General features: G+C 39.0%; 2 protein-coding genes and 1 pseudogene across 8 annotated transcripts in view; 2 read left to right on the forward strand and 1 right to left on the reverse strand.

Annotated features, from left to right (window-relative positions):
* Window positions 1-2,237: 2,237 nt before the first annotated feature.
* Window positions 2,238-14,211, reverse strand: LOC141958430 (GLIPR1-like protein 2; annotated as a pseudogene).
* Window positions 14,212-14,820: 609 nt separating this feature from the next.
* Window positions 14,821-23,666, forward strand: CCDC107 (coiled-coil domain containing 107). Its single transcript, XM_074901500.1, has 6 exons — window positions 14,821-15,053; window positions 17,996-18,201; window positions 19,099-19,165; window positions 20,407-20,497; window positions 21,969-22,078; window positions 22,674-23,666. The coding sequence occupies exons 1-6, from the start codon at window positions 14,882-14,884 to the stop codon at window positions 22,946-22,948; spliced, it is 921 nt and encodes a 306-aa protein (XP_074757601.1). The 5' UTR covers window positions 14,821-14,881; the 3' UTR covers window positions 22,949-23,666.
* An 871-nt stretch (window positions 23,667-24,537) lies between these two features.
* Window positions 24,538-27,511, forward strand: part of CAPS2 (calcyphosine 2) — a 29,526-nt gene continuing 26,552 nt past the window's right edge. For 4 of the 7 annotated variants that reach the window (XM_074901501.1, XM_074901505.1, XM_074901506.1 and 1 more), the window contains exons 1-2: window positions 24,745-24,909; window positions 25,998-26,104. In XM_074901501.1, coding sequence (XP_074757602.1) covers window positions 26,027-26,104 — 78 coding nt within the window. In that variant the 5' untranslated portion in view covers window positions 24,745-24,909; window positions 25,998-26,026. Of the gene's footprint in view, window positions 24,613-24,716; window positions 24,910-25,997; window positions 26,105-27,511 lie in introns of those variants that run through there. The other 3 variants (XM_074901503.1, XM_074901502.1, XM_074901507.1) reach the window with 3 other exon arrangements.

Here is a 27,511-nt window from a genome sequence, read left to right on the forward strand (position 1 = left end):
ATATTCTACAATACTACTTGAGAATCTCCTGAGGGAAGATACAGCAAGCCATTACAGTCCACATCCATGCTATTTTTAAAAAGGGCATCTTGGAGTGAACTATGCTCTCAGCTATTCATAGATTTTCCTCCCAAAGACACCAAATTAGGGAACAGGGCAAACTATATGCATTTTGTGTGGACACCACAAGAAGCAGCACTGAGGACAGAAGCCTAGTATCACAAGTTCAGGAAAGCAGAATGAAAAAAATATTCTCATGGATAGAAAACTGTCTACTTCATTTACTGAAATAGGATCTGATGGCATCACTATCTGCACATCATTCAGTGTTGCAAATTCCACACTGCTTAGTTCAGGAAAAATACTAGAACTGTGTTTCAGATGAAAGGCCTACTATCAGCTGGGCAGAAATACGGCCAGAAGGTACCAGGCATAAATATGACCATTAGGAACCAAGTTTTTCTAAAGCTCTGAGAGACTGCAGAGCTCTTTCTCAACTTTGCTTTCTCTCCAAGGCATAGTGTGTTACAGTCCTAACTGTAATGGAGTTCTGAATGACAAGGACAATTACTTTCAGGGATAGGAATTACTGTGTTAGATGCAAATTTCTTCTGGTGCAAGTGTCACAGCTGCAAGTAGGAAAATTTATGTTTAATGTAAATGGAGGGGTGTGGTGTGTGTGTATGTGTTTGTAAAAAAGCAGCATCCTAAAACTATGAAATATTAACACTTCAAAATTTGAAAAAACTTTATTGTAGTACCAAATTTTGTATTTCAGGTACCGAGGAAACTTTCTTTCCTTACAGACATCTGACATTTAGCTCTGAAGTAAGCTTTTCAACCCCAATACGGTATCTAAATAATGATTCTATCTTCAGAGATGGTGAATATCAGCGACTTCTAAGTAAATCAGTGGGAACAGCCACTACTCAAGAACTTTCATATTGCACAGTTTTCTGTGTAGGAGCCACCTATTTATGGTTTTAGGTATATAATATTAGGCTTCTAGATTCAAGAATGTAATCCAAGTTTTAAAGAATAAAACTTGTATTAGAAAAGTCTGTTCTGTATTTTAGTAATTTTAGAATAAAAACCTTACAGAATAGCTAGCACATGAGTAATTTTAAATTCATCTACAATAAAAGTCTAGTTCATTTTCTTTGAGACTGTTCCTAAAGCTGAACTCATGGAAGCTCCCTTTAAGCTCAATTTGAGTTCTGAACATTAAGAAACTAGCAGAATTTGACTATGTGGGGTTTTTTTCATTTGTTCATTTTACAATAATGGTGGAACATTACCTAATAATAATGAACTTTCATACAGTCATTGACATTCACCAGACAAGACTAAGATATAACCATGAAAGAATCTAGTTTGCTATACTGGTAAGAAAAATAGGTTCAGATTCTTGTATAGGTTTCACCTGTCTTTTGGAGAAGGTGAAATAAAAGCGTACTGATGAAAGACTTCATGTCTTGGATATATAAAATCTGTGTTGATTAAATGGGCTTAAGCAAGTTTCAGGATAAAATAAAATTTATTAATAAAACTTTAGAACACTTAAAAACCAGGAAAATATACTATGCTAAGTAATGGTACATGTTAAAACAAGGAATAAAAAAAATTAAAATTAATCACAAGGTTTAGAAGGATTTAGGAACAAAATACTTGACAATAAATCTAAACCATCACACTTTAAATGAAGAACAATAAATGCATTACCTTACAAATATGAAGTTGTACTAACTTCACAGATATCAAGACTTCTCAAGAACCATCTGTCTATAAAATTTTCTTACTTTATTCATTTTAGTCAGAACATTCTGTCACTCTAGGAAACAGGACTGAGTACATATTGTGATGCTTTGTCTCAACATCTAAATTAAATAATTATGAATTATAATATTGGCTTAGTATGAATTGTAACAGTTGTTAATTCACACATACTTTTCTCTTTGAATTCCAGGAATAGAGTATGTCACAGTTTCAGGAAATTTGGTATTTAAAAATAAGGCTCCAAACCTCATGAGATACCTTCTTTAGCTTAATATTTTCACAATATGGGTTTTACCCATATAAAATTTAACTTCTTTTGTCAAGTTAGCCTTCTCTAAGAAGAATAAAATAGCAACAAAATTACTGTCAGAGAAAGTTGTCTTTATAGCCATGTCAGTATGACTTTTTTGCTTAATTCATTATCAAGTATCTTCAGAAGACAGTATGTGTTTCAAATCCAGTTAGGTGGACATATGCATGTTCGTGAAGTGTTTTCTGATAAACAGCTACAGAAGAAAGAAACATCAGTGATTCTCTCAAAACTACAAGACTGATACAAACCTTATCGCATATGAAACTGAACTCCAAGGGAGGGTGCCATCTTGAATAAAATATAAATAAGCATATAAACATAAGATTTATTTGGAGTATGTATATGTAAAGTAACTGAGGAATATAAGTAGCAGTGTAAAATTGTAATACGTACAGATAATTTTATCATGCCCTGGATTTCCTGGAAAAAGGGAAAAAAATTCCATGTTTTACCAGCCAGACATGATTTCTCTCTTCTCAAATCTTTACTAGCTAGCTAAAATAAACTCATCAGATTTAGAATCAATAGAATTTGAAAAACTCTTGAGAATTCCCATTGATAAACCTTAGAAATAAAACAAAAGCTAAAATATTTTCATAAAAACTAAACCCAATACTTCATAACATTAATGTCTCCATAAAGCTACTATTGTTTGTAACAGTGACATGGATGGGGGAAAGGGATGTATTATATAATCTCCTTTAATTTCAGTTTGAACCCTCTCTCTCTTTTGTCTTTCTCAAAATAATACTTTTTAATATTCAGAATATACATATGAGCTAGTCAATACTATCAAATACACTTTTATGGATGAGAATGGGAGACAGACTATTTCCTAAGTGGGGCATAATCCTGGGATCAGGTATAACCTGGTATTCCTTGTATCTGTTTTTCAGAGGTGTTTGCTACCTAAAAATTAAGACCTACATGACTGCTGAATATTTTTAAAGTTATCCTAACATATATATTGAGCTCATATAATAACTAGCTGTTAAACAGAAACCACAAGCCTTACCCCCAGTTTATGAAAACTTAAAAACATATGTCCTAACTTGAGCCACAGGCAACTTCTAGTTTTAAGTTCCCAGCAGGTGGAATTTGTCAGGTCTAGAGCTTTCTGAAAAGAGATGACATACTGTTTCTTGATGTTTCACTCCACCAAAACATGATGCATATTTAGCAATTCATGACTCCGATTTTTTTTTTTTTTTTTTTTTTTGACAAGAAAGGAGTTAAAAGAACTACCTAGTTTAAGGAATGAATCCTGTTTGTCATGGGGAAAATACTTTACAGCTAGAGAATTAAATCAGTATGCAGTCCCTTTTCCCACAGACATAATCAGGTGAGAAAGACAATACGCCCCTGTGAATTATTTCTTTTACAACTCTATCATGAATTACAGACCCATAATGTCTCTCCCACAGTTACTGTGACTGCTTACAGAGTGTGTAAGCATCAGCTATACCAATGCTTGAGTGTAATTTTGCTGTGGCTGTGCAAAGTCTCAACACACTCAGTAAATACAATTTAAGTGTTTTAGTCTAAATACAACTGATTAGTAGCTTTGCAGTTTCTGAACTACTCAAGAGTTGCTGCTAAATGCTACTTTAAAAGTATGTAGCCAGATGATGATTTCTTTGGTATGATTAATGAAGTCAGCAGAGTATCAGAGCGCAATAGAAACAGTAATACATTTAACTACAATCATGAATTATACCTGTCTATAATCAAAGACATCATAATGATCACAGAGACCCAGATTCCTTAAAACATGAACTATCTGTTTCCTGAATGTAAATGGCCTTAGGAGTGAATTAGACCTGAGTGAGTGCCATCAAGGAGTAAAAGAAAGCTTGCAACATTCTTTATCAAGTAGGTGGTTGTATTATTTCCTTTTACATACTACATTTTACATTTGTTTGTACTTACTACACAATTTATTTTCACAGGTGTTCCCTTTTGCACAATTACTGTAGGATTTTCCTTCTATGTACAGTCATCTTGGAAAATTGCCACCACAAAGGAAAAAGAAAAGTTTCATACATAATTTTAAATCATTTGTTAAAACAACTTAAAACATCTGTTGAAGTAAATACACTGAAAATACAGTAAATTGCTGACAATTCATTAAAAACATCAGAATAATTTTCCTTTTTTAAATTTTCATTGTTCTATCCCTGTGAAAGAAAAGAATCCTAAAAAAGCTATTATTTTTCTTATGAGAAAATACTGCGGCTTTTTATTCAAATTTTACACTGGCATATAAGCTACTAAACCAGAATGTTCTGGATGGAGTTTGGTTTTAACTGAGGTAAAACAAGGATTTTAGAGTGGAAAATTTTAAAGCTGACACACTCCCAAATAGCTTAAAACCAACATTTTAGCAAAAAAAGAAATCTTGTGAGCATCGTTACACAAAATGCAACTGTCCAACTATGCAGTCTTAGTGAAGACAGTGGAATCCTTACATACTTAAGTATCTCATCCAAGCCAAGCTGAAGTGTTTAAGTACAAAGATCTGCCTGCAGTACTTACCACTGCACATTCTCAGAAAGGCTCCTTATACATGTAACTGCTGAAAACGATAATGCAGATACCATCATCCTGGCTGCCTATACTATACTACTAGGTAATGGGAAACACAGTATGCAGTCTATGCTGCATTCATCAAAAAGATAAAGCTCTGGCAAGAACATAATGCCTCATATGGGTGTGAGAGCAGACCTACTTGGTGACTGTGCATGTTTCAGTTGCAGGAATGCAGTACAAAGAAGCTACAGGTATTGCCTAAGCTGCAACTCAGCACATCTGTCTTAGTATCAAAGGCTTCCACTTAAGTGATAATTAAGCTATTACTTCACAGTTCACAATCCACTGTGAAATTTTCTTTGAGAAAGACTGGTAGAACTCTCAGCCACAGATCCACAGACATGAAATGTCTTGCCTTTTTCTCCAAGAAGCCCTATTTTGTCCTTACAGGTAAATTCTATCTCTCCGTCTATCTACACATCAGTTAACACTTAGGTTGTAGAGTGCTGCCCCACTGAGAAAGTGTAAGGAATGAGAAACAAGGCACAAATTAACTTCTCCAGAGAGAAAAAAAGTCACTCTCACGAGGAACTTCAGGTGGCTTCTGAAGACTATGCTACTTAAACGAAATAAAATATATGGGAGATTATCATACAGGCTTTGATATCACTTTTTTTCTGGTTTAGGCCACAGAAACTAGAAGGCTGTCTCCATAAAAAAATCACACTATTGTGTTTTATGTTTTGCTCTTTAAGAGTAATCATTTAATTTGATAATTACTAGTTTAATTTGCTTCTGACAGCTAGTGAGCACTGAGTTGACATTTTCCATGGTTTTATAGGTGACCGCCTTTTCTCTCATGTGTTTCACTTCCTATTTACTTACAGCAATTTTCATTTACCACTTTACTGACTAGCCACTGAGGTCCTCTAATATTGTAATTCCCACAGCTCCTTCAGGAGAAACTGAACCCTAAAAATGGCAGATACAGCCACCTATTGGGGACTGGATGTCACTTACCTTTCCAAAGAGCTACTGGAGACCTGGAAGGTCATATGCATGGAAAGGTACAGTAACAAAAAGATAATGAGATGCTATTTGTTCTTCCAGAAACACAGAAATATCACGGATTGTAATTTCTTATAACGGAAGAACTGAGAGGCTTGTGAAGTTGGGACAAGGAGGTAGTTTTTCCACATCTGTTGAAGGATGTGGCATATCTCTTGTGCTGAGGATGCTATGATGTGTCGAACAGGAAACAGGGATATCATGTCCCTGCCAATATCCAGGACCTCAATGAATCAACTTTTGATGTGAAAAGGTGAAATGACAGTATTTGGATTGACAGCACTTAAGAATCACAGGTACTACCTGTAAGACAGACTGAGGAATATGAAAGAAGGTGTCTTGCTGTTTAAATGTATCTTACTAACAGTGCTGGGTTAACCTCAACCACTACAAATCCTAATCTGAAACTGTAAATACAGCTGTTCTGATTCTGTAAAACATGAATGTGTCACCATCAACTCACAAACAGAAAGCAGTTATAAAGTCCTTTGCTCTGAAGTAAGTGGAAACTTACAGCTCCAAAATCAGGACAGGTTTCCCCATCTGCTAAAGTAGACTTAAGATAAAGGTTCCTAAAGAGCAATAAAATGGAAGCACAAAAAAGAGCAACAGGCTGAACTGAACTGAAAAATCTTCTCAATGACATCTACAGTCCATCTATCTGTGATGGTATTTGATATTTCTAATCACCTTGTAATACAGCCATCCTGGTAATTTTGACATACAATTTCCAAATGTGTGAGAAAAAATTGAATGTGAAGATGAAGACTTTCAGATGGGATATCTGATTTGCATGTATTAAACTAGTTTCCCTAGAAGTCAATGTACGATTAATCACCATCTCCTCCTGTGACAGACAAAGGGAATGAACAAACTTTAAACATGAAAATAATTAGAAAAGGGTTTGGAATAGGAAGCAGAGCTGCCGCATGCTAGTGTCTAAGAAGGCATTTTTAAGTGTCTCAACAGAAACTTCCTTCACAGTATGGAGTGGAAACTATGTGATTTCAAAAAGACTTAAGCATAATAAATATGTGAATATTCATTAATTTTGGAACAGGCTGGAACTCTCAGAGGTCCTCTGGTATGTCTCCATGGGGCTGGTCAGTGCAAACTCTACCTGGCACCTAAAAACCACTAGTGCTCAACCTGAGACACCAGTGATTCACTGGATCCACTGAATCCAGTTCAAATTGACAGCTTGCCTTCACCCAGCAGTGTTGTGAAGAAGTCTGTTGTGAAGACTCCAGAAGCTGCTGTTTTACTGATTAGGGATACTAATTAAACTCAGACACCAGAGTGAAAAGAGCAGGTATATTTTACCTAAAATAACTAAATAATGTAACAGAATAATACAGAAAACATACAGTAAGAAAAGACAGAACAGCGCGCTTAAACAAATAGGAAAATACAGGGTAATGCATCAAATCATTACTACGTGAGAAAGAGAATAGTGATTAAGAAAGATCCATCACCACTTTCATACATTACCATCATCCAGACCTGCAGTGGTTGGGCAGCCCCGGTCACAGCGAGGGTTTGGGGAGCCTGTCCCGGCAAGTGGGAAATCCTACGTGGTGCGTCCACCCGTAGGTGAGGCTGCCAAAGTCGCTGTGAGCGGGCCCAGCCTTGTATACTAAAAACCAGCAAGCCAGAATAACTGGCACCTTTGTTTTGAGCGGAACATCTGGTTTCACTCTCTCATTAGATTCCCCCAGAGCCTGGCCAGGGCTCAAGGGAGAAGCTAAGGGAGTTTCCCTCCTTATCTCATTTATTTATGTTCTTTTTAAAACAAGGCCATACGTTCGTCCCAAGGCCGGACAGTTGGCTTCACGGCTTTGTTAACTTACCCCTACACCGAAAAGAAGAAAGATACATTCAGGATAGACATGTTTTCATTGCATCCATCACCAGTAATGAGTATATGATATTTAAGCTACATCTTTCATTAATGAGCATACATATTTCGTTAATGACTACATATTAAGTTTGCAGCTTCGGCTCGGGGCCTGTTGCTCAGGCTTCAATACCTCCACCTTTTACATCAGAATAGGTGGTTTGTTATAAATTAGTATAATACCTGTTAGCACAATGATTATTAGTTATAAAATATACAGGATTCATCTATAGGTCAACTCCAGCTTGGGCCTATTGTCCAAGCCTTAGCACTTCAGCTGCCAGATGTCAAGAGTTTTCTGACATGATGTAAATGTCACAGCACACTGTATTCACATAATGTATACACTTAGTAATTTGGCAGCTGCAACTGATCTTCTAGTGATAAATCACCACAGTACCTAGGTAGTCTTCCCTTCAGGATTCGCCAGGTTGTTTACACCTTTTGCCTTTAGCAATGATTATTAGAAATGAGAGTGAGATGTGAGAAAGCCTTTAGTTTTTCTAGTTTGGAATTTCTGCCTATGGTGCAGAAAATGAAGAGCTAAAATAGAAACTAGGTAAATGAAAACAACTAGGTAAAAGAAAACTACTAGTTGGAAAAGCTCTCTAGGATGGTTGAGAAGAATGTCCAGTAAGCTATGTGACATCCTACAAGACCCTTTCAAGGGCATTTCTAAGATTCTGCTACCCTCCAAACAGAATACTAAGGACCATCTTGAGGGCTGTCTTAGAGCCAAAGGTCTTTTGGACATAATAGATGAAGACTGACCTACCAAGAGGAAGGTAGGTAGAAGAGATGAGAAGAACAGCATTAACAAACAGATCCTGGTAGCAAGGACGGGGCAGCTAACTTTTGAGTACAAGAATGATGACAGGACAGGGAATGTTCTGAAGTATTGTATTCTTCTCTTTAAACAGGGGGAAGGATGCTCTGGGCATCTCAGACATGGATGGTCCCAGCAGCATACCTTCAGAAAAGGTCTACAGTGTAAACCTGCTACACTGAATAAAGTAATTTTGGCAAGGTGATCCTTAATTTGGTGCATCCTCAACTCTGAAAAGAAAATGCTATATAGCAGGGTATCGGAGCACTAAGGGTCCAAACCTCAAGAAGGAGTCATAAAGGTCAAGCTGGAAAAGTCTGTTCCAGTATCTGGAGTGTGGTGATGACTGGTCGCAAGGTTAAGGTTTACTTATTTTTCCAGACATTTTAGGAAGGGAGAAGATGGTCTGCCTGCTCTACCTCCAATTGTTTCTGTGCTGATGTAGAGATCAGTGTTCTTGATATCAAGCAGTGGACAGAAGAACAATGGCATGTTAGACCTCATCTTAGACAGCTATTCGGCTTAGCTATCAGTTCTCCAGGATGTGCAGAACAGCACAGCAAACCAACACAGTATGTTGTTAACAGATTAGAAAAGTCTCAAGTGACAAGGCTTTACAGACCACTGTTGATGCCATCATTATTCTGCACTGGCAACTGGAAACATTTTAGTTCAGATTTTAAGAAGAGAACAACAACAACGTTTCATACCCCAGAAAGTTTCAAAATAACAATTCCAAGTGCAAGTCCAGTTTTGTGATACAGGAAGAGAGATGGGCATGGCTGAATTAATTTTTTAGATCATGCTAACTGAACTCCCTACTAGTGGCCCAGGTTTGCCAGAAGAAAAAAAAAGTTGTCACGCAAGCTCACGAGCTACGTCTGTTTTAAAAATGACAGACTGCATATGCGTGTGCTTGATTATGGACTGTGCATCACTATGATGACATATAGTATTTTAAAACTATCTGCTTCTGTGTTTTCAAATTTCTCCTTTAGAAAGAGCACCATCTGGGGCCTATGTTTTTTCAGAATATCAATTTAAATGTAAAATCACATGTTAGAGTTAGCTTTTTCTTGCATTGATAATTTACTGTTTTCTAATGCTTAAATAACATCTGTTATAATCACAACTATTAAATAGGCAAAAAATGATAATGTAATTTTATTTTACTCAGTTAAACAGAAAGGAAAAACAACTGATCTAACAACTGTTCTATTATTTCTATCCTTTATAAGGGGAAAAAAAAAAAAAACAAAACAGTGTAAAAAGGTAAAGTGCAATCAAAAAATGGTATAAAACTGCAAGAGGTGATTCCAGCTCTGACAGCAGTTGCCTACAGCAACTTTCTCATTTCTTCTGTTGCATATGAAAAAGAAATCAGTGAGCCATATTTGGGATTTGTTTGTTTAGGATTGACAGAATGAGGTTTATCAGTAAAGTTAGTAGATTAAAAAACTAAGCAAGTACATATTCTAATTCTCATGGCTCTCTTGATAACTGAATTAGACAACCATTGTTTTCTCTGACTGCATTCACAAAACTACCAATAAATAAATAAATAACCCAATTTACTTTCAGCTAACTGTCATTACAATTGTCTCCGGTTTTTTAAACATTTAAACCAGCAATTTACCTTGGTGAACAGCTGCAAACAAAACCTGCTGCACTTCGTATTCCTGCAACTTCCTTACGTAACAGCACAGCCTATTTTATATGGATCATCCCAAACTACCTGAAAAAAAAAGTGTTAAAATAAACTAAAAACTACACTGAACAGTAGCCTAGTCTAATATCTAGACAGTTTCCATTATTTTCAGAGATCTTACATGTTATTTTCATTTTTCAACATCTGATCTTTTTACACATTTAAAAAAATTGCTGTAAGCAAGTTTTTGAAGACGAACTTCTAAATATTCACCCCTCAAGATGAAGTGACCTATCTTGCAAGTTTCCATAATCTTCTACAGACAATTTCAGTACGATTCACTCACTGACTTTATGATCCAGGGGTAAATTCCATGGAACAAAAGGGAAATTAGTGGCAACTACCCAACACCACCTTTAATTAATTTCAACATTCCTAACTCAGGTCTGCAAGAAGGGCTTCTTCTGTGTGCTAGAAGTGGGCTGCCTGATTACTACTGTAAACTTAAGTCTGAAAGCTTTAGCACTGCACATTTTCAGACTAAGAGTGTTATCTGCCATACTTAAAAGAAGATGGTTTACTATCACTTACAGTTTGAACATGTGCTTCTGCTTGGGAGAGTCTTCCTACACCTTCCACATATGGGTAACCCAACTGTACTGAAATCAGGCAAAAAAGTTTAACTATATGCCTAGAACATCTGGATGATCGTACATTGCACTTCTGGAAAACTTAAAATGACATCTTTTATTACTCTCAGGATCTCCCCAGTATGAAGAGTACAGGCTTCAGACTGACAAACTGATTTGAACATCCCCAAAAATTCCATCTCTTCAACTATAACTTCAAGAAGCAGCTATGTTCAACAGGCATAAACTTTCTTCAGAAAGGATCTTAACATTTAATATGGTGTTATCTGGATCCTGGATTAAGGACTAAGCCTTAACTTCAGGGGCCTTTATGTAACAGCTTCACATATTTTTTGAGATTTCCACCATTTTGAGATTTCTGTGCTGTGGTTTCCTTAGCAGGTCTACACAACTTACCCATTTATGCATAATTGCAAATTCTACCCATTTTCAATTTTGTGTCTGAGCCTTCAAGACCATGATGGCTCCTGGATCATTCATGGTCTTTGATTATAAATTTTGATGACATATGTACTTTTACATGTTCATTGGTCTTTAACCCATGTACTCAACTTTTTTATTCCCAATGATTAGATTTGTTTGTAATTCTGCCTGAAATACATTAACATTTTAATACGACTTAACTACGTGTAACAACAAAGGAGCAAGCAATATGAGGGGAAAGAAACCTTAGAAGTGAACATCACTCCAAGAGAAATGTGCAAAAACCTCCAGGATTCTATGTACACAAGGCTGAACAGCAAATTTTAAAATGCTAGGAACTACCTTGCTACGTAACCTTTTATCATTTATTGTTCCAGAGAAATAATGAAAAATACTTTCCTAACATACTAAGTTCTACTCATACTAAGTTCTAATCTTCTAAAGATTTACCGCTTTTTATTAACAGCAAAACTTAAATCCTCCAGCCTTGCTTTTAAGTTTATTAAAGGCAGAACCAGGGGCAGGAAACAAGAATTAATACTTGAGGGGAAGTAAGTGAGAAAAGATGTAAAAAGGCGCAAAAAGACACAAACAGAAAATGCTCTGTAAATGATTCTGGTAACTTTATGTATTTTCATTTCACAATCCAAAGTCTACTTAAAAAGAATCTTGCAGCTACGGTTGTGTCCCGTAACAGGTTCACTGTAAGTATACTGCACAGTATTTTCATCTGTAATTTGCACAGAGAGCAGTCTAAGCATCTTTGAATATGGAGATAAGAAACTAGAGAGTCACTTTTACTAGATAAGATCAACTTGACATTAAAATGATTGTCTGTTTTAGATCAGTGAAATATTATGTTTGCTCATAGATGAAACTAGACCTACTGCACAGCTTATTTTTTAAGCACAGGAATGAATAAATCCATTTAAAATATTCAGTGTTCAAAGAAAAGTTTTACTTTCTCATCAGAAGTTTGTCAGAATTACCACTGAGAAATCAGAAATACAACATAAATTACCTCTTTTGTTGTTGGTGCACTCTTTCTTCCCTTCCTTCTTTTACAAGATTTGTAAAGGATACAATTTACTTTGGCTAGATTTTCTCCTTCTGTTAACATTTCTACTAAGGAGTACCCACAGACATTCTGCAGTTACTGTGATTATTTCAAACAGCATCTCCAAACTTAGAGAATTCTGAACTGTGTGGCTTCACAGCTAGAGAACTCGATTATTTTATAAAGATTATGTTGTGCTGATATCATAAAACAAGGAACGAAGCTTTCAGTGAGGCCAATATTGTGGACAAGAAGAATGGATTATTATACAAGTCAAAGAGGTGAACCAGTACAGGTGTAACTGGCAGTACAGCCACTGCTTCAGATTACAAAAGACAGCAAGCTGCCAATCACTACAAACCGTATCTACAACTATATTATTTACAGCTCCTACTGATTCATCTGGTAGGCACTATACAGGACATTTTATCAAAGGTAACTCTTACCCAAGTGTAATGACCACTAGCCTTGGTATGTTTCTGCATTGCAAAAACAGACTGACCTCATTGTACCACATTTTAATGGCATCAGCAACACAGAATGCTTGATGACTTCCAACCCAAATATTCTCTCCAATAGATATGAAATTAGGATGGCACTGATGTTCCTCACTGAAGTATACATTATGTTTAAAAATGCATTTCTTTGCCCATGTCCTTGCAGTCCTTGACAAAGCTGCATCCCGAGTCTGCAAAACATGAAAGGTTAAATAGGTGTGCATTGTTAAGTTATAACTGGATTTTAAACAATCAGATAAAACTAGTCAGGCAATAAAATACAGATAGGTATCATATGCTGAAGTTTCATAACGAAATACTTTCCCTTATTTAGGCAAGTACCTGTGTTTTATTTTCACTGACTTCTCCTGTTGCAGTACAGAAATATGAACTGGTTTCAGTAGACGAGTTTTTTCCCCCGTCACTGTTGAAAATTAACTTTGTAAGAGCACTTGCTAGCAACTGAAAATACGTCTCAAATGCACTTTCATCTTCAGTTAAGAAATTACTGTCACAATTAAACATGACTTTTTTTTAGTTATTAAACAGGTCATTAAGGATTTCTATTTGCTATATAAAAATTAATACAAAGTAAAAATGCACAGCTACTGTAGGTTCAGATGTATAAATATTTTAAGTATTTTTAAGAGACCCTCTGGAAACAAATACTTACTCCTCCTATGGTAAAGCCTTAAACACACATCAGAGCACTACAAAGACAGACTCATGGGGTAAACATGCCAATGTTTGGGCAGTAACTCATTCTATTACCTCTTACTTCTTTGCAGTCTGCCACTGCTAACAAAACTTCTGATTCCTGAACATGAATGATTTTTGGCATTTGTCTTCCAGTCTTGACTGGTTTTCATCAAGTTTCTTCTATCATTAAAATACCTAGTTTTATGTCTTATGTAAAAGATCCTGTGTTTTACTGCCAAAGTTTATGGGTGTTTGTACATTTCAGTTCACTCTTATGTACTATGTGGATCTTACAATAACTCCACTGGCTGCTGATATTGTTTTCTCCCTAAGGCCTTTACTCTTTTCTAACCATATTTCTATATGCATACCTTTATTCAAAATTTTTCCTGGTTTTCCTATTCCTGAGTACAAAACCTGGGTGCAGTGTCTTTCACGAGATTCTTCACATACAATGTTATACCCCCACATCTGCCATTGTGCCTTCAAACCCACTCAAGCAAATGGCACTCTTTGTCATCAACATACTCATCCGAGTATGTGCATGTTTCCAAGCCTTCCTGCGAGTAATCATCCTTTAGCTGCTCATTGGCCACATTTTCCTGTCGTGGTAAAGTGGACTAAACATCAAGCATCCACTTTTCTGCATCTTCTTCAGTTTTGTTTAACCCTTTCCAGCAAAAATTTTCAAGTGCAAATTGTTTTGGTTACGACAAGAAAAGATTCTTCCTTGACACCAGAGATTCCCTTCTGCCCCGGTACTGCAGTTCATACCTTTGTTTTTGATGCAGAGCCTAACTCTTCTGGATAGTCCTGCTGCTGAATCATCGCTTCTTCCTAAGCAGAAACTCCTTGGGGTGAACTGTGAACATCTTCAGCTGGCCTGTGTCACTGCATCCTCATCCTGCACACTTGTTGTGTCTAGACTCGTCTACAACTGACTCAACTCACTACAATATTTTCTATCAAATAAACATGATGATATTTGAATATAAACCAGTGATGCCATCCTGGCTGCCTCACCCAGGGACCACCAAGAGACCCCGGTCCTGCTGTCCCACCCCCCCAGCAGAGCTTCGGAGCCCCACCCCGTACCCCCAGGCCTGTCCCTAGCACATACCGCATGTTGCTGGCAGCTGGCGGGGCTGCGGTGCGGGGGTTGTCGCGGACGCGCACGCAGTCCTCAATGGAGTCTTACCCGTGATGCTCGGTCAGGCGGGCGACCGCTTGGCCGCAGCCCTCAGCACCGGCCATCGAGCCCGCACGCCGGCCCACGGCCTCACGGCCCCAGCCGCCGCGGCCCCGCCTGAGGGGCCGCGTCCCTCGCCCCACGGGCCTCTTCCAGAACCTTCTCCGCCAGGGAACGGCCCGCAGAGCCCTGGAGCGGCGCCAGGAGCCCGCCGGGGGGCGCTGTGCCGCCGGGAGGGGAGCGGCAGCCGGGCGGGCGCCTCTCGTTCGCGCTGGGCGGCGGCTCGTTGGCAGGCAGGCAGTGGCCGCCATGGTGCTGTCGGTGCTGCAGCAGGTGGTGGTCTCGGTGGTGCTGGTGCTCTGCGTCTTCGTCGTCATGCCCAGGATGTTCGGGGGAGCAGGCAGCGGCGGGCGGGCCGGCCGATTTCCACGGGGCGGCAAGGCCGGCCCCGGCCATTACGATCCCCGTCAGCACCGCGGAGGTAGGAGCGGTGGCGGTGCCCGAGTCCGCACCGCGGCTGGTCTGTGCGGGAGCTGCTCGGAGCCGGCCCCTCTCTCGGGCGGGCTTGAGGGGAGCCCCCGGGAGCGGAGAGGGCCGTGCCGCGGCTCGCCTTCGTGTGGCGGGAGGCGCCGGGTGTTTTACACGGCCTGTGAAAGGGGAGGCCTTGTCAAGCGGCCCCGGGCTGGCGTGTGTGTTTTCACCTCCTCGCCTTAACCTTCCACCCCCTCCTTGTATCATCTGCTCTTGTGGTTCATTACTGTTTTGATTTTTGCCCGTATTGTCTTAAGAAAATTACTTTTAAACGTAGGTATTATCCTGTTACTGGAAGCGTGTCTTATCGGGGCAGTTTAAGGAATAATACCTTCAGGGGCACAGTTAGTTACTCTTAACAGATGAGTAGCTGTGAGGTGTCAGAGCAAGAAATTCACTGTGCACGTTAGAAGTGCAATAAGGAAGCCAAGTGTTACTGTTAGTAAACTTTAGCACAGAATCATATGAGATTTGTCAGGTAGTGTATTGGAAAGAGTCCAAGGTACTTGTTTAGAAAAGTTGTCACTGAATGGGCTAGAGACCTTACTGCTTGTTAAAGCTTGAGTGGTGTAAATGTACGTTAAGCTATGTCAGAGTACATCAGCAGAGAGTTTAGCTTAAGGTCCAAAGGGCCACTTTCGTTTTGGAAAATAACAAAAAAACTGCTTTCTTGAGGTGGCTTTCTCTGTTGATTGATTCATCGATGATGCCCTTCCAAGGCATTGTAAACCAAAGGACAGAAAGTTGCTGTTAATCCCCCAAATCATGGGTCTGTGCTTTTCCCCAGGAGGCAGAAACGTGAGGCTTGAGTTGCTGTCATCTTCTTCCTGGCTGACATCGAATTTACTGTGCTTCATAAGCCTGGCATATTTTGTTTGATTATTTTTAATTTATGTGGTAGCTGTCATTTCATATAGATCAAATTCTTTTAAAACCAAACCTTAAAAAAAGCAGCACTTCACTCGCTTCTGATTCTACTGATGTATTGGTCCAGCACTATGTTAATAAGTTTCAGGCAGATCTGCTGTTCTCACCTGTCAGGGTTCTTCTTTCCTCCTGTTTGCCCAGTAACTCGCTTTGCTGTTTCTTCTGTGGGATAAATTTGGTACAAGACACTGCACTTTGTTAGGATTCAGCATCCCTCCTCTGTGCCAGGAAGGTGTTGTGGCCCTTGACCAACCACATTCTTACTTGTATGACCTGTGGAAATGTTTTCATCTGTGGTTAGGTATTTTAGTAAATCTCCTCATTTACATTAAAAACAAGTAGAACTGAAAGTAAGGAAAAAAGAGTGAGTGCAAATTTAAAACTAGTAATCAGTGGGAAACATTCTGAAGGGAGGAAGACTATGCATAAGATAAAACGTGATTTCCCAATTAGTTAGTGCAGAGTTAGTAAATCCTTGTGTTGAAAATGGAATGTCTGCCTGAACTTGCATTAAATGATTAAGGTATCTTGACTTCTGCTTGTATAAGCTAGGGCATTTAATTTTTTGTGTAACTGTCCAGTTCTGAGTTCCAATGAGCAAACATACAGATGGGTCTGCTACAAATGTGCATGTTTCAAACTGATCAATTACATGTGGAAGAACTTGCAGTAATGCCTGACAGGACTTGACTGCAGAGCTCATTGTAAGTGTTGCTACCGTCAGGGTCGTTCCTGGAATTCTGAAAAACTTTTCTGGCTAACTCATTTTAGACAATTCTAAAACACTGTTTGAGGTCTCTTATCACAAAGTACCGGCTTAGGTTAGCAGAAGTAGATTCCTTTTTCTCTTGGATTTGGAAGAAGCTGTAGCAAACAGTTGTTTTACTGGAAGTTGTAACTTCTTTTATTTTTTTTCACTTCCTGATGGCAGCTGTCTCTTGCACGCTCGAATTATGTTACTGTATATTCTTGAAATGACACTGTTTCAGTATTAATTGACAGTGATTTGCATAATGGTCTTTTGTTTAGGAGTTTTTATAGAATACGAATCTTGTTTCACCCATACTCAGTTCTGATATATTAAATTACAATGAACTAAGTATTGAGAGGGATTTGAAAGCATAAGTCTAGGCAGTCAGTTGAGACATCAGTTTAAACTAAAAGCTCCCCCCATCACCTGCCTTCTGTCTCTGCAAGCATCTGCATTCTTTGGCTGATAGCACTGTTTCTCATGTGCATGTCCCATGAACTCTAGATTTAACTACCAAATAACCTAATTCCTAAGATGAGCAATGACAGAACTGCCTGTTCTTTCATCTGCTCCCTGTTCTGGCAGGCAAATTACATGCAAAAATACTTCAGTCTTCCAAGGCTGCATCTCCTTGCTATTGTGTAATCTTTTCCTGCTAAATACTTGATCTGCAGAGGTACAGCACTTCTAAACCAGAGGGAATGTTCACATAATACTGCATTTACTGTTAAAATAATGAAAGCAGCAACACAGCAGCATATTTCAACAAAACTTTTTTTTCTGTGACTAGAGTGTTCACTTTGTTACAGAGGAAAAATAGTAATTTGTTCTTGGCATTAGCAATAGTTTGAGTATGCTTTAATTTCAAGATTTAAGGTGTTTCTTGATAGATATACCTGTCTGTGGTTTGCTGTGGGTTTGCCAGTGTTGCTGTGAAGGAAGAAACTTAGAACTTGTGTTTTAAAGAAACATAGAAATTTAGTTTGAGAATCTTTGCGATATAGATTTAACTTTGCATTCTATTAATGAAAAATTGATTAAAAAATATTTTTTGTACCTTTATTTGGATGCAGTGCTGACCACACCATCATAGGAGAGTGATGAACAAAGATGATCACACAAGAAGAAAACAATTTAATTCCAGTTGTGAAACTAATTGAACACATAGTTTCCTTTCTAACTTTGTCTTCCTTCTCTCAATTTAATTTTTTAAGGTAGTCCTCAGACAGTTCATCAAGTTCACCTGAATCCAGGAAAGTCTGACAGCAATACTTATCAGAGTATTCAGCAGATGAGAAATGCAATGGAAAAAGAGATGAAGAGTGAGAGAACAAGAGGAAATGGTAGAGAGTTAGCATTCACCCTCATGCCGTTGTATGCTCTTGGAGTGGGAGTGTTTGCAGCATACAAATTTCTTAAGGTAAGCCATAAGAAAGCCATAAGATTATCGAAATTAGAAGGAAATGTAACTGTTTTGTTGGAGTTTTTTCCCCATTCTGAGCCTTTGTATATGGTTGTGCAAAAGCCATTTCTTGCTTGAATGTGAGCTCTGCAGTTAAAATTGTAGGATATCTGATTCTTCCTTATGAAGGCTTCTGACTTGGCTTTTTTCCGACACTTAAAGTAGTGAGAATCTTAGACTTTCCCCCAGCCTCCAGTAAGAACCTGAGAACCTAAACAGTGCTGTTACATGAGGCTGTAATTTAAGCCCTCATCAGTATTTCACTTCCTTTTCATTCTTCAGAATGACGTTGAATATGGGAAGGAGATGGACAACTCCTGCAGACTAATTGTTTTAGATTAGCAATTAGATAGAATAGCAAATAGTCTAGACCTTTTATTTGGGCTTCTCATTTGGTCATGCAGCTGCAACATAGACTTTTATTCATGAGATGTGGTACCTTTTCTACCATCAGTAAATTAAGAATGGAGAACACATGATCAATTGGGGTTTTTTTTAGTACCAGTCTTGGTATGTATTACTTGTAATAAGAGATATTACAACACTTGCAATGCTGAGACCTGCAAACCTGGAACAGTGCTGCTTGCCTTCAAGGAAAGGTTCCTTCTGTTCATTTTTGAAAACTGGAGTTGAAATAGTAACTGCTTGCTTTTACAACTTTTGTCAGTCATGCTGTCATTGCTTAAAATCAGAAGCATTAGCTTAAGATAGGAAGAAGGCATGGCAGAAAAAAAGTTTCATTGATGGAGCACATTTTTGTGGTTGCTGTTTACTTTCAGTAAATTTCTAAATGCATTTTTATTTTTAATACACAAATAGTGATGAAGTCTTTTAACATGATTGTATTTATTAAAGATGAAGTCACATGAAGAAAATCTTTCCAAAAAGGAAAAAAGTACAGAGGACAAGGCAAAGGAAACAGGTAATATACCTATTCATAACGTGTATTTCACAGTGTGTTCACCAAAAATGCATATTTCCTGCTGGAACAAAGCTACATATTTTCATTGATGCAGTATAGCTAAACAAGAACAGTCTTTCACTTAAGTGCAGTTAGGAACCTACAAAACTTTGTTACGCTGTGTATTTGAAACACTTGTTAGAGGTTTGTTTGAAAACTCCAGATGGTAATGTTTTTTTAAAACAGCCATAGTAATATAGTATGATTCTCTGCCTTTTAATGTCTGATGTTTTTCTTAGCTAAGATATGTTCAGTTTTCTTCAGTAGAATAGGATGTTTAAATAGAATATAATAATCTGTAGATTTATAGGGTATTAAAAAAGGATATAATGATCTACTTTAGAATTGAACAGTATGGATAAACAAGTATAGAGACTCTTGAATTTTTAGGCCAAATTAAAGACCTGTCAAAAACATTAGAAGTTTATAGAAGAGACAGAATAAATGATACCATCTTTTTCTTCATGATACAGAGTACTCTTGACTGTCTGATTCAGTCTATTCTGCACGTGCCAAGAAGTGGGCTTTCCTCTGAAGAAAAAGTTATGGTACATCAAAGTTGAGCTGTTTTCATACTTTTTTTGCCCTTTGTAGAGACACATTTCTTAGTTAATTAAACAATTAGCAGCCTGTTTTGGTGTCTCTGTACACCAGATCTGTAACCAGGATCAGCAGCAATTTGCTACACTGCCTACTCACCATCCCTTTGTGTTGCATTCTTCTTTCTTCAAAGTTCAGTAGTACTTTAGGAGGAGTTACTCCTCACAACTGTAGTGCATTAAATGTTGAATATATTTGTCAGGTGTGAGCGGGCAAATTCATGACAGCATATTAAGTATAAATACACTACTTACACGTCAGGAAGTCTTGGAACTGCATAGTTTTTGAGGCTGGGAAGGTGAGAGCCACATTCTTGCTCCATTTCTACCAAGGTGCCCTCTGTTTGGGCGCTATTGGAGACATGTTATTGGATGTGAAGGACTTCTGGTCACACATAGTAAGGCTTTTGTTCTCAGCCCCACTGCTCCCTTTTTGTATTCTAGAATTTTATAGAGAAAAAAAATTCTCATTTTTGAATCTGCCCAACCAAAACCATAAATCAGTATCCTTTTGGTATTGTAAATACATTTCTTACAGTGTCCTTTTTCTCCTGCCCACCACCCTGCTCCCCTCTTTTTTTTTTTTTTTCCATTTTTTGTTAGAGCATCAGCTTTTAGAACTGGAGCAGCATCTAGCACAGACAGAGAAAATGTTAAATTCTTTGTTGACTCAGTTGGATCCACTGTCAAACTGGTGAGTGTTTCTCAGTTAGTATTGTTTTCTGTAAATTGAAATCCTCCAAAATGTTAGCAGAGTTCTTAAAATGTTCCTGGTATATAGGTAAGGAACAGTGTTTAGGAACCTTCTTTAATTACCGCCTTTGCGGGTAATACCTCTTCTGCAATTTGTGATCTTTTCCACAGATACCTCCCGTCTCTCGTCACCAAACATAAATGCAAAAGCTCATACTTAACGATCACGTTAGTGTGGCTTAACAAGTTAAACTTTAATATTGACGGAGGAGACTAATGCTGAAAAAAACCACTTGAGCTCAGTGGCATTTGAAAGCCCATGTGGGAATTAGATTTCTGGTAGCAGAAAGAGTTTCTTCCTTTATATATAATTAGAAGACAAAACTAGTTATCAAGGTATAGCTGCTTATTTTTGTGTTTTGAAGTGAACCTGTTAAGTGACTATGTGTGTTTTGGGGAAATAAAACCTCTCTGTTGTAGTGTAACAAGTAGTTTTAGAGATGTTCTTTTCTTAAGAAGCTAGGGCCTTACCTGTCTACTAGAAATAAAAATATCCATGTGGTCCTTTTTGTGTAGACTGACATCCTTTATGAAGCCTAGTATTAAACATGCAGAATTTAATGATTGTTCCTTTAGTGTACTTCTGAACTTAATATATGCTGAAACTACTAAGCAGCAAATTCACTGACCCACTTGCCTAACAAATTTCTAGTAGCGCTGGGGAGGAGAGAAAGTAAACAAAATCTGAAATAAGAAAAGCCTCTAAACGGTAAAGTTCTGGATTAAGCACTGTTGTACTAAAAATAAAATTACTTTGGGTAATTGTTTCTTTCAGTAGTCATTACTCGGCCATTGGATCTCCAGTGTTAGAATTCAGTGATGTCCTGGTTCAGCTAGGATAGGGTTAAGTTTCCCCAGCAGGGAGAAGGGATCTCCAGCCGGGTTATTCATACCATGCTGATGTGAGGTCCGGTGTGGCAGCGCGGGAAGCTTTTTCCTTTGTGGCTTTGGTCGCGGGAAGCACGCGCGGTGGGCTGGCTGTGTCCACCGCGGTATTTCTCTGTGTATCTTTTGTTTACTGTTACTACTGTTTATTGTTGTTATCATTGCTACTGTTGTTGTTCAGATTGTCATTTATCACACTGTTGTATTAAATCTCTTTATTTCAACCCCGAGGTTTGTGCCTCACTTCCAGCCTGACCGGCTGAGGGTGAGGGAGGGGCAACAGCAACGTGGTCTCCGGTCCCGACAGGGCCTAAACCAACACAAGTGACTAGATTATTCAGTAGGTCTATGTTGTGGCTCCCCAATTCTCAAGAGACAGTTCTCAAAGAAAAGCCTGACCTAAACATGTTGCTAACTTTAACTGTGGTATTTATCCATGGAAGGGGATACTTCAGTCTTGTGCATTATTATCAAGCACTCACTTCCAAGGTAATCTTTCAACTGTTGATGTATGTCTTTTTTTCTAGTGTTAATGCTTTAGCTTGTGAGCAGAAAGATGAGATAATGACACAACTCCAATCAATTAGACGACTGATGAAAGAAAGTGGATTGGATAAATCAGAAAACAAGATGCAAGGTACTTTAATTTCTAGCAGGATAGATAACTAAGTAGTTTATATTTTAAAAGGATAAACAGATTTTACTATTAACGTTCAGCTCTTGCATCTTAGGGAATGTGTGTGGAATTAATTTTATTCTGGAGGAGTACCATTCTTCCTGTTTGAGGTGTATCTGATTTCAAATTTTTGATACATCGTGATTTTTTTTGAGAATAGGTGCTAAAAGACATTGAGCTAAGATCACACAGTCATGTTCTGCTTTGTTAAAACAGGCTTCTTGAGTTTCTAAGCAGTCTGTTAGTACTGGACTAACTTTAGTCTAAGGATTCCCAGATAGGGACCTCTGTGGCTGTGGGTAACGCATAATATACTAAACAGCAAATTGTATATTAGTTTCAACTGGAGACTTCCAAGAAATGCATAATAGTCTAAGAGAAATACTAAATGTTAAGAATGGTTCACTAGAAATTTGAGGTGTTTTTGCATTAGTTGTCTTAATTAAAAAAAAAAAAAAAAAAAATTCCACTTCTAAACTGATCCTGAAATTAGGAGTAGTTGTAGTAATTTAAGATTTTTTTTTTTTTTTTTGGGGGGGTGTGTGTGGATTATAAGATGTCGGCCACATTTGTAATGAGAAACTTGAAGATCTCATTCAGTCATTTGCTGAACATTCTCAAGAGAAAGAAATGGATGATGGAGAAGATGACAGTAATGAAGATTTGCTTGAGGATGTTGATAATGATTACAAAATAGAAGAGCATGAATTATATGATGAATGTGAAGTACATCAGTTTGAGCCAGATGTGGTAGAAGACCAAGAAATGATAAACAAAGTTGCCATTGAATCGGAAGAGATAGGATTGAGGAGACGTAATAGATATGAATGAAATCTGCATATGTAAAACTTCTGAATGCTTATTATTTTTTTTTATAATGTTGTATGCACTTTAAACTGTTCTGAATGAAGTTATGTGCACTACTATATGCTTTAAAAAGAGGGGTGAAATACTGGCTGTGCTCCTATCTGTGATGGTTCTGTGACTTCAGTGGCAGCAGAATTTCACTCAGGATGTTTACATATTTTTTCTATTTATTTTTTTCCTATACAAATATTTCTGTACTCTGTATACAATGCACTGTAATTATATCTGATGCTTCACTAAAATATTAGAGTATCTTGTAATTAAGATTATAAAGAATAGATGTTTCATAAATGTAACTAGTAAGCATGGTTCCACTTGAACTGTGACTTTTCATTAAAGAGCCACACTGATGAATTTTGTTCTTCGTGGAAAGCTTTTCTTTAGGGAGTGAATGAAAAGCAGTATGGGTTAAGTCTTAGAGATGCATTCATAGTCAAGTTTTTTTATTTGGAGAGAGAAATTGAGCTACAGACACTATTTAAAAATAATTATCTTTGAGTTTGCTGTCTACTCAAGAATGATGTATAGCTTTGTATGTCAATTTAAACCCTAATGCATTACACTGGATCACTTTTCTTTCCCACCTGTCACTGGTTGAACTGAAGAGCTCCCTAATGATTAATACCTATGAGTACTATATCCCTGTTTCATATTTATTTTAACACAATAAATGATTCATTGTAATACACTTCTTGTTGTATCGGTATTGCTATGTATCATTCAAGAACTGTGGGGCTTGGACGGGGTTCTTTTTTCAAGACATTATGCTAACTTGCTAGTGGCTTTTTTAGGTCAGTGTTAGAAGCATTTTTATCCTTTGCCAGAATAATTTTTGTCCATACCTTTATTTTCTACTCATTTTTTGTTCACTTAACACACATGTCTATGGAACTGCCACCCTTTAATGACAGGAATTACATTATAGGTAGGTCTGGCAGCACAATGCTGTTCAATTTTTCTGGTTTATGACTGCATAGCTTTTAAGTAGGCCAGTTATAATACCTATCTTTGGAAAACTGATTGACCTAAAAGCCAGGGTTTCTCAAGAGGTGACAGGTTTTTCCTCCAAGACAGTATAGATGAATTGGAACTGGTACTTGGGGCACAATTTGATTTTTAAAAAATAACATGTGTAGGTCTGGTCATTCAAGACAATAAATAACTGTTTTTAAAAAAAAATGTTACTGCCCAGAGGCTATCCTCTGAGATGACTAATAAGGCTAATTAAATTGAACTGAAAATAATTTCAAAGCCTTTGATCAGAGGAAGTGAAGGAGTGGGGACCGGCGGCACTGCCACGGCGTTTGCTGCTCAGGGCTCCGTGGCTGGCTCTGCTGCGAGAGCCGCTGTGGCTGCAGGTCAGTGCTGCTGCCCTCCGGGCGCTGCCACCGCCGCTGGGCACCTTCCTACCCGCAGGACTTCGCTGCCTTGGGCGGTGTTTGAATCACCAGCGCCGCGCCTTCCACCTCTCGGCACACACGGGCCAGGATGCTGCTGCCGCTTGAAGCCTTTGTCCGTGAGGCATTGAGCTGCCTTGGGGTAGTCGCTGTGCTCCTGACCCGGGGCTACAAACGTTCACCGTGAGGCATTTCGCCGCTCTTGTGAAGTCTCCGCTTCCAGCTGCCGGGGTTTGTGGAGGGCGCGGCCCTGCGCAGCGCAAGCGCCCAGCGCTCCTGGCGGGCGGCCGCCGGGGCAGGGCTGGCAGATTCGCAGTCAGCGCCGGGGGGAGGTTCGGGCGCGCAGCCGTGCGGCGAGCAGGGCATTGCCTCGGGAGGAGCAGGGAATTCGCCTTCCCCGCTCGGCTGAGGTGGTAGCTTACGAAAATTCCGCGCGAAGCCTGGCCCGGCCCGCCCCTCCCCGCCGCGCTGCTGTCCCCGGCACGGCCCCCGGGCGGGCGGCGGCAGCGCCGGTGCGGCGGCGGGCAGGTAGGGCGCGGGCGGGCGCTCCTGCGCCTCGGGTGGCGGCCGGGCCAGCGCGGGCGGCGGCGGGAGCGGTTGCCGTGGAGGCCCACGGGGGCGGGCCCTTTCCCTCAGCAGTCGGTGCGACCGCCCCGGGGAGACCCCTCCGGGACCCGGCCGGCGCCCCGGGCCTCTCCTGGGCCCTGCTCCAGTGCGCTCCCGGGAGAAGACATGGTTTCCGTGGAGCTGTCTGAGAATAAACATTATATTTATTTCTCCCCTATACGCTATAGCGTTGTTGTTTTGATAAAGTTATTTCGGCGTGTTAAGTGCAACAACGCTCCTCTTCCCCTTGTCCCTTCAACTGGAGGATACTACATGTCGGTGAGAGGCTTGAGGTCGTGTGAAGACAGCGGTTCTTTGTCTTCAGTGCCCGCAGAAAGGGGTTCGGCTGGCCGGCCTCGGAGCAGGCCCAGCAGCTGCCCTGTGTGGTGAAGGCAAGGGCACTTAGGAGTTAAAACCTGCTCCGTAGGTAGAAAGAGGGTCAGCTTTTGTGGAGGGTGAGTTGAAAATGGAGCGTCCAATTTCAGGGAAATAAATGATAGGCCCTTGGTTCAAAACTGTCTGGGTGCAAGGAGAAACTGGCAGAGCAGAAGGTAGCGTACTGATAAAATGTCGTTCTGGGGCTCTGGGAGGCCGGCTGTGCGCCTGGAGGGCCCTTACGTCTCCTGAAAATACGTGGTCCCAGGGCACGGTGCAGTTGAGAGCCACGCAGTAGCAGTAAGCGAAGAGTAAAAAAGGTTTGATGTTGTCAAGGGGTAGCAAATCAGTAATACTGGTATGAGAAGGTATCAAGAAGCATAAGGGAAAGAGGGAGTTAAACTTGAGGCAAAGACGGAAATTTGAACGGGAAACTGGTTAAGCATTAGTGAGGAAAGACTGGAATTTAAGAGGTGGTGAAAAAGGGAAGCCAGTAACATTTCGTAGGTTGCTGAAGACAATACCCAAGATCACGGGTGACAGACACATTCTTTCTAATGCGATAATGGGTTTTTTTGCAGAAGTACTTACATAAAAAGTACATGATTTTCTTAATAGCCTTTTCTGTTTTTCAGTTTATTCTGAAAGCTGTCATTAAATTTGCATGGATTTGGAAGTTAAAGGAGTTGCTGCATCCCCTCAAAGGCAGGCTCAGCTGTCATCGAGGGGGAAGAAACATCAGGTATGTTAATGGAAGGCTTATGGTTGTTTTCCTTCCTTTGTCATTTTAACAAATATTTTAATCATACTTCAGAAGGTTCTTCGTTTGATATTATAATACATTCTGTAGAGAAGGAAACTTCTAAAGAAATTTTGTCAGAAAGTGATAGTTTAGTATGACAGCTTCTCAAATGAAGGTGCGAATTTCCAATAAAAACAGCTGTTCTAAACCAGCTGATATTCCGGGTACTTAACTGGGATGTGGAGAAGTCAGGAATGAACTCCTGCTTTCAATGAAGAGCAACAGAGGCTTGAACCTGTACTGTCTCAGGCTGTTGGTGAAACAGCTGGTTTTGTTTTGCAAATAAAGTAGCCCCCAAAACATAATTTCAAAAGGCATGATTTCAGACTGATGTGTAAAATGAATCTCAGTGCTCTGCATTTAGTATGAAGGGGAATTTTGTTTTCCAGGTATTCCTAGTAGTCTGTGTTTTGAGATAAGGTAGTTGTGTGACCCTCAAAAGATCACTAGCAGGAACTGTCAGGCTAACTTTTGAAAGCCTGATCACAGTACAAAATACTATCTTGGATTCAGAGGGCCACTGTTTTATGTTACAGTTAAGGTAAATATTAATACTGTTACTAAAGGTTGATTTTTTTCCACAGATATGTACATGTCCATAAAGTAAAGTTAATTGATAATCTTCCCTCAGCCTCCAAGCACCCATTTAACTTCCTCATTTGTTGGATGATCCCATCAGGAGTTCTTGGGAGTTTGACCTCCAAGTTTTTGGTTTTGTTTGATTTGGAAAGAAAAAGGACCTTTTATAAATGATATCACGTCAGTGTTATAATGTTACCTTTTAACCAGTCTTTTGAGAATGTAATACCTGTGCACAACAAGAACACTTGGGGCATTTAGTGTAGGTTGTACAAGAAAATAAATGTCTATTTTTCTCTGATCTCTCATCCTTTTTTTTTTTTTTTTTTTCTCGTGTCTCTCTGTTTCCAAATTTAGACTCTCTAGTACATGTAATTCTAGGTGGCTTGCAAAACTAAATCACAGATTAAAATTAGGTTGAAACTACATGCTTTACCCTGTAAAAGTGGACAGTCTTCAGGATGATTTTTGTTTGCTTTCTTCCTGATTTGATGACTTCTGGAAAAGGAATTACATTAAGACTTTAACATCTAGAATGTGGTATGTTCTTTATCTTATCACAGTTGAAATGGTACAGAAAAACTGTATGTTTTGAGATTTAATGCGTTGCATATAGTTTCAAGAATAGGACTAAATTGTGTTGGATCTCTTAACGGTTTTTTACACACTTGACCACAAGGTGGTGGTGTTTGTTATGTACGACTTTACGGGAGAGAAACTTTCAGTTTTTTAAACCTGAAAACCCTTTTTTGAAGACACTAGAGGACA

Source organism: Athene noctua, chromosome 3 (genome assembly GCF_965140245.1).
Source record: "Athene noctua chromosome 3, bAthNoc1.hap1.1, whole genome shotgun sequence".
NCBI classification, from domain to species: Eukaryota; Metazoa; Chordata; class Aves; order Strigiformes; family Strigidae; genus Athene; species Athene noctua.